Source organism: Notechis scutatus, chromosome 15 (genome assembly GCF_049901735.1).
Source record: "Notechis scutatus isolate UNSWTSFEM ecotype Mainland chromosome 15, rNotScu1.2, whole genome shotgun sequence".
Lineage (NCBI taxonomy): Eukaryota > Metazoa > Chordata > Lepidosauria > Squamata > Elapidae > Notechis > Notechis scutatus.
Genome location: NC_142023.1, coordinates 7149942 through 7156950, shown reverse-complemented (window position 1 = coordinate 7156950; position 7009 = coordinate 7149942). Strand labels below are relative to the sequence as shown.

At 48.9% G+C, this 7009-nt stretch overlaps 1 protein-coding gene across 1 annotated transcript; it reads left to right on the top strand.

Moving 5' to 3' along the window:
- Positions 1-1016: 1016 nt before the first annotated feature.
- ZDHHC12 (zDHHC palmitoyltransferase 12) lies at positions 1017-6661 on the top strand. Its single transcript, XM_026685869.2, has 5 exons — positions 1017-1166; positions 2714-2853; positions 3729-3815; positions 5062-5228; positions 5799-6661. The coding sequence occupies exons 1-5, from the start codon at positions 1067-1069 to the stop codon at positions 6109-6111; spliced, it is 807 nt and encodes a 268-aa protein (XP_026541654.1). The 5' UTR covers positions 1017-1066; the 3' UTR covers positions 6112-6661.
- Positions 6662-7009: the final 348 nt, after the last annotated feature.

The following is a 7009-nucleotide window of genomic DNA, read 5'->3' as shown; positions in this document are numbered from 1 at the left end:
TTTCTTGGCCTCATTGTAAATACGTTGGTTCGTATATAATGCAATCTGAATTTATCCACAAGGAAGGTTGGCCTTTCACTGATACATTTTGCCTTTAAAATAAAACGCTTTTAATTTTGCCAAGGATGAAGGAGTTAAAGAAATTTTTCTTCCCGATTTTGGTTTGGCTGGAGGAGAGCAGATCAAACGGAGGGCTCTTCCTTTTTGCTAAGTGGGGGTGTATTGTTTGTTATATCTGGCCAGAAGAGTCCTTGGGTTGCTCTGAAAATATTTAAAATTTTTTGCTGTTTACAAAGTCAAATTTCTCCTGGGGCTTTTTAAAGGAACGGGAAATCGGCATGGGTTTCTGTCTTGAAGCCAAGGGAATTGGGCTTAGCAGAAAAATAATTTGAAATTACAACTATGCGGTTTTTATTTCATTTCTGAATAATGTACGGGAGTGCGAATGCTCCAGTGTATTTCCAAAACACCATTTGGAGATGCATCCCATTTCTGGAAAGACGGGAAAATCGCCACTGTGTTGAAACGGCCAGTGTGTTTTGTGCAAGGAATGAGCTCGCCATTCTCTTGGCGCTCTATGGGGTTGGACTAGATGACCTTGAAGGTCCCTTTACAAATTCCTGAGGTTACGATGACACCTTTGTGGGCCCTTGATGGCGAATTATTATTATTTAATCCCACCTTTATTACACCATTGGTATCTCAAGCCAGAACAGCCTACTTGGTTTCCTCCTGTTTTTCCCACCACAACAACCCTGTGAGGTGGGCTCCTCCTCTCTCCCCACTGCGGAGGACTCCCACTCCCATAATCCTCGACCGCGTGGGGGATGATAGGAGTCGAAGTCCAGCCCGATCGCTCCCACTGCCCCCCCCCCCACACGACGGGCGAGTTCGAGGAGAACTTGCAACAGTTCGAGCCGGCTCAGCCAATCAGCGCGCGGCGTCCCCGGCCACGCCTTTCCCCTGTCTTCTGGCCGGCCAATCCCGTCTTCCCGTCGGCGGGGTGGGGCGGAGCTTCGGCGCTTCCGCTTGGAGCAACTTAGTAGCCGCGGGTCGGCGAGGGAGGATGCGGCCCCGGCCGGCCGTGGGCGGTGGGTGGGCGGTGAGGGCGGCGCAGACGGGGCTCAGCTTGGGCGTGACGGTGGGGCTCTTCCTGCACGACACAGGTGAGATGGATTCGGGGTCCCTGGCAGGGTAAATTTGGGAGAATGCCCGGGAGATCCCCGCCAAGCCAAGCCGCGGGGGGGAAGCAATCGTGGCTTGTTGAGTGTAAGCCACGATCTAGGTTAACCACGGCTTGTTCCCTCCAGCCGAAGCGGCCACGAGTTCAGACAGAAGAAGCACCGGCAAAGGATCGCCGCGGTGTGCCAACCTTATTACGGATTAGTGCAAAGTGCACGCGTGTTGCTCGCTCCCCACCCCCTTTTTTTTGACAACACGCGTCGGAGTTTTCTCACATTCGGACCTGCGTGGCCGAAGAGAGTTACGGGTGGGAGGTTCCGGGTCTCGTGGGCATCGCTTTAAACCAGAGTTTTGATCTGGCAATGGGCATCGCGCCTTCTGTGCAAAGGGCGCCTGTCTTTCTGTTAACCTAGTTTAAAGCGGGGGGGCGACTTAGTGGTTGTGTGAACCTAGTCTGGGAGCATCGAATCGGTCCGGAGAGATCCTTTCCCATATTCTGAGGTTGTTTTATCCTCCTGCCTGGATATTTCTGGCCTCCTGACAGCGAAGGGAGTAGCAGCCTTTGGGCCATTTCATCCATGAACTGCGATTATTTCTAATAATTGGAAGATTGCACCCTCTCGAATGAACCACCAGCCCGTTTAAGGGAAGCCAGGCCAGGAAACAGACTCTGCAAGATTCCAGGATTCCACTCTATTGTTCTAGAACAGAATCTTCATATTTTTTTTTTTAAAAATATATATTTTATGGTTGACATTTCAGGCAGGATTGTTGTTATGGGGAAAACAGGAGGAGGAAGAACTATTCGGCTTGTTTGCTGCCTTATTTAATAAAGGCGGGATAAAAAGAAAATCAAAATCTATAATAGTGCTAATAAAATCAGAAAGTAATATACAGAATGGTAATAAAATCAGATGTTTGAAAAAACTAAAAATATTCCCAATTATTAAATCTAGCTATATAAACTATTTATTCTTCTATATTTTCCGAGTCTTTGCACTAATAATTTTACACTATGCTTACATTTGTAATAGTTTATTATTAGTTTATTATAGTTTATTTTTAGTTTATTATTTAGCTCCATATTAATTGCAGTTTTGGACTAAGCACGATGTTCGTTTTGCTTTTTCTTCCGAATTAAAAATGATAAGATGTTTACATGTTTGGATTTGGCATTTTTATCCCCCTGTTGAGACCTTCCCAAGGACCTGGGATGAACAGAAGTTTGATGTGGATGTTTGATATCTTGTTTGCAGGATGTCAGCTGTTCCAAACAAGCGGTCAGCTGTCTTTTGCAATTGACTGTTAGGGAATTTGTCGATGCCAACAGAGTTCTAGTGGTGCCCCAATTGTTTTAGGGAGGCACTATCAGTCAATCACAGAAGGCAGCTTCACTCAGCTTACTTCCTGCGCCAAGATCCAAGGCACCACTTGATTGTGAATCGAGACAAATTCCTTGTGTGTCCAATCACACTTGGCCAATAAAGAATTCTAATCTAATCTTAATTTCCAATTTGTGTTCCTCTTCCAGATCTCCGGAGGCAGCTGGAGCAGGGAGAACTTCTCCAACCTCTTTTGTTCATTGTGCTGGTGCTCTTTTCCGTTGTCCTGTATTTTGTTGTGTCGCTCATGAATCCTGGCTACGTTGAGGACGACAGCGGAGACGAGAAGGTGGGTCGATCCCTCAAGGAAAAACTGGGAATGTTTCAGGGGGCTGTTGGGAGTTTTAAAGGGCGTGAAATTGAAACCCTCGACGGAGGCAAAGCGTGGGGTTGCTACACACAATCCTCATCAATACGACCCTTTCGCGGGTCTGCAAAGCGAGGGAAGACAGACCACGAGCTCCATCACAGCCTCACTTAGGGACTGTTTCGCTTGGCGACAGAATTGCCAGTCTCAGTTGTGGCCACTATTCGAGGATGAAGTCTGTACAGGTACTCTTCAACTTACAAACATTCGTTTAGGGACAACGGCACTGGAAAAAAAAAAGCGACTCAGGACCGTTTTTCACACTTACGACCACTTGAAGCATTTCTCCCCATGGTCACGTGACCCAAATTCAGCCGCTTGGCAACTGACTCATATTTACGACGGTTGCAGTGTCCTGAGGGTTAGTAACGTGATCCCCTTTTCCAAGCTTGTGACAATGGGGCAGCCAGGTTCTCTTAACTGTGGTAAGAAGCCTTGCAAAATGGGGCTGAAATTTACTTAAACAAACTTCATGAACAATTGGCTCACCTTACGACTGCAACATTTGCTTTACGACCGCTGCAAAAAGATTGTAAAATCTGGCCTGTCCTAGGGGTGACCCGTTTTATGACGGTCATGAGTTACAACCAGAGTCAGCTGGCTCCATTATGGTCGTAGGGGGAAAAGAACTTGTACATCAACTGTATTCTTGTTTTATTTAGGCTTTTTTTTTAAAGTCCTGTTTTACTTAAAGGTGTTTTTGTTTTGTTTTTTTCAAAAAAGATACTTAGGAAAGAATAGGTAAGTCCTGAGGCAGTTCAGTTTTTGCTCAAGATTATTGGATATAATTTTGATAGGACTCAATGACCGGAGAAGAGAAGGCCAAAACGTTCCCCCAGGCTCCCAACGTTCGTCTCAGACGGTGTGGATACTGCATGGTGAAGGTAGGCCTTGGTTTCTCGGGGAAATGGCCAGAGAGAGAGCATAGCATCATAGAATAATAGGGTTGGAAGGGACCTTGGAGGTCGTCTAGTCCCGTGCTGAAGCAGGAAACCCTAAACCATTCTGGACGAATGGCTGCCCAGTCTCTTCCTGAAAACCTTGAGTGATGGAGCACCCACAAGTCCTGGTGGCCAGCTGTTCCACTGGTTAATTGTTCTCACTGTCAGGAAGGTCGAGGTTGCTTCTCTCCTTGGTTTGTTTCCATCCTTTGCTTCGTGGTGCCTTGGAGAATAGCTGGACCCCTTCCTCCTCCCTGGGGCAGCCCCTCAAATATCGGAAGGCTGCTCTCCTGTCTCCTCCCCTGGTCCTTCTCTTCCCTAGACTAGCCAGGCCCAGGTCCTGCAACCGTTCATCGCCATGTTTCAGCCTCCAGTCCTCTCATCCTCTTTCTTGCTCTTCTCCACACACTTTCCGGCATCCCTCCATCTCTTTTGTTATTGTGGTGACCACTTCGAATGTTGCCAGGGCATCGCGATGTGCCCTCGAGAAGGGCCGTGGCGTTCCACTGAACAGGTTACGGCGGCTTTTCCGCTGCTTCCTAATTGAGAGGGTGGGCTTTGAGGGGGTCCCGGGTGCCCTCCCAGATTGGTGGTATTCTGGCAGACGTTTCATGTCCCAAACTAGCACTGATGATGTTCCCTAGTTGGGTAATGAAATGTCTGTAAGGACCCCATAGTTCTTGTCCTCCTCCTCCACCTCCTCCTTTTCTCAAGCCCCACTGCCTTGTAGCACTGATAATGTTCCCTAGTTGGGTCATGAAACGTCTGCAAGAAAACCATCAAATTCAGAGAGCACCAGGGACCCCACAATTCTCCTCCTGCTCCTTTTTGCAAGCCCCGCTGCCTTGTAGCACTGATGATGTTCCCTAGTTGGGTCATGAAACGTCTGCCAGGAAACCACCAAGCTCGGAGAGCACCAGGGACCCTTCATTTCAACCCTGAGCTACAAATATTCTCCTTTGTAGGTGGAATTTCCCCCTAGATTTCTGACGCTGAGGCATTTATGGGTGGGAAAAAAAACAAGAGTAAAGAGTAGGACTTGGCCAGCACACGGCCATAGAAAGTCAGGGTTTCAAGGGATCCTGAAGACCATCTAGTCTGACCCCCTGCCGTCTCCGACTGATGGCCCTCCAGGCTAAGTCGAAAGGCCTTTGGTGAGGGTGAAACAATGCCTTTTGCCATCTTGCAGCAACCTTTGCGAGCCAAGCATTGCCAGGCGTGCCAGCAATGCGTCCGCCGCTACGATCATCACTGTCCTTGGATCGAGAACTGCATCGGGGAAAGGAACCACCCCCTTTTCGTGCTCTACTTGGGGCTGCAGCTCGCTGTCCTGCTCTGGGCTCTGCAGGTGGCTTGGTGAGTGACGGGATCGGGGATTCTGGCTCTGAAGGTCGGAGGAAACGGTGGCATCGCTTCCGTTGTCCATCACAATCAGGTTGCCTCCCGTCCACGGTCACCGCCGTGATAGCGAAGGAAAAGCTTTTGTGTTAAGAGCAGGGTTTGGTTTTTTTTCTTTCTTCCCCCAATCGCAGCGACTTTTAAGACTTGTGGACTTCAGCTCCCAGAATTCCCCAGCCAGTGATGCGGTTGTTAAGTTAGTCACATGACTGTTAAGCCAACCTGGCTTCCCCCGTGGATTTTGCTTGTCAGAAGGTGGCCAAAGGGGATCGCGTGACTTGAGGACAGTGCAACAGGCATAGATACATGCCAGTTGCCAAGCCTTCGGATGTCGATCACGCGATCACAGGGATGCTGCGATGGGCGTGTGAAAGACAGTCCTAAGTCACCCTTTTTAAAGTACCTTAACTTTGGATGGTCACTAAGAAAACTGATGTAAGTCAAGGACTATCAATATTCCAACAGTCATTCCTAAATTCTCTCTCTCTCTTCTCTTCCCTCTTTCCTTCTCTCTCTTCTCTTCAAAAGGTCCGGCTTGAATTTCCAGTCCTTTTCCTGGCTCTGGCTTCAGTGCCACCTGCTCCTCCTCCTCTCCTTCCTCCTCCTCCTCATCTGCACCGTGATCGCGATGCTCCTGCTGGGCTCCCACCTCTACCTCGTCTCCTGCAACACAACCACCTGGGAGTTCATGTCCCGCCACCGCATCTCCTACTTGAAACACTGCAAGGTGGAGAACCCCTTCGACCAGGGGGTCCTCCTCAACCTCTGGAGGTTCTTCTGTGCCTGTCGTCTGATGGCCTGGGAGAAACTCTACCCTCCGGAGGAAAGCGAGCTGGTGTGAGGGCAGGAGGATTTCAAGAGAAATCCACCGGATCGCAACCGTCCGGGACTTGCAAGTCACAAGGAAAGCTTTGGAGGTGACGCCGAAGCACCGGATCATCACCCTGACCGGGAGGAGGGCTTGTTTCCACCTCTTCTAACCAAAGGCTAAAATTGGATGGGTCGCGTTGGGGTGAGCCAACGGGGGGGGGGGAGGGCCCTAACCCTAACAACTGGAGATTCAGCTTCGAGATTTGGAGATCTGGGCGGAGGCTACGAAGGAGAACTGCAGGAAGCCTACAGTGTCGGGGCAGGAGGAAGAAGGAAATGCAGGCCAGCCCAAGATGAAGCGGTCCAGAATGCCCCGCTTTCGAAACAGCACGAGGCGGGTTTCGGCTGGACGTTCGTATCGAATGGAGGCCGGAGAGGCAGGCGCTCCTTGGAAGCTGAGCTTCAGGTTTTGCTAAGGGACAAACAGGCAGCTGCGTATCCAGCCATGGGAAGTTGAAGAGCTTTAGCCAAAAAAAAAAGGTTTTAACTCAACACTAATGTTAATAAAAAGACCAAAGCTTGCATCAACGGGTGTGTTCTGTTGGCTTGGGGTGGGCGGGTGCCAAGAGACGGAGTGGGTGGGGCTTAAATGTGGGTGGGGCTTAAATAGGGGCAGGGCCAGAGCCAGTCGTTTTCCCACGTCCAATTTTGTTCCTTTTCCCCCCCCTAACAAAACACAAAAAATGCTGCCTAAAAGTAGAAAAAGAGAAAAAAAACACCTCTTTACTGTTGTAATAACCAATCATACCATTTTAAAAACATGTCTTCCGCTTTTTTTGTACCTATTATATTTTTTCCCTTTTTGACAATCTGTTTAACGACTGTTAGAAGTTATAATGGCACTGAGAAGAGTGACTTAGGTCCTCTTA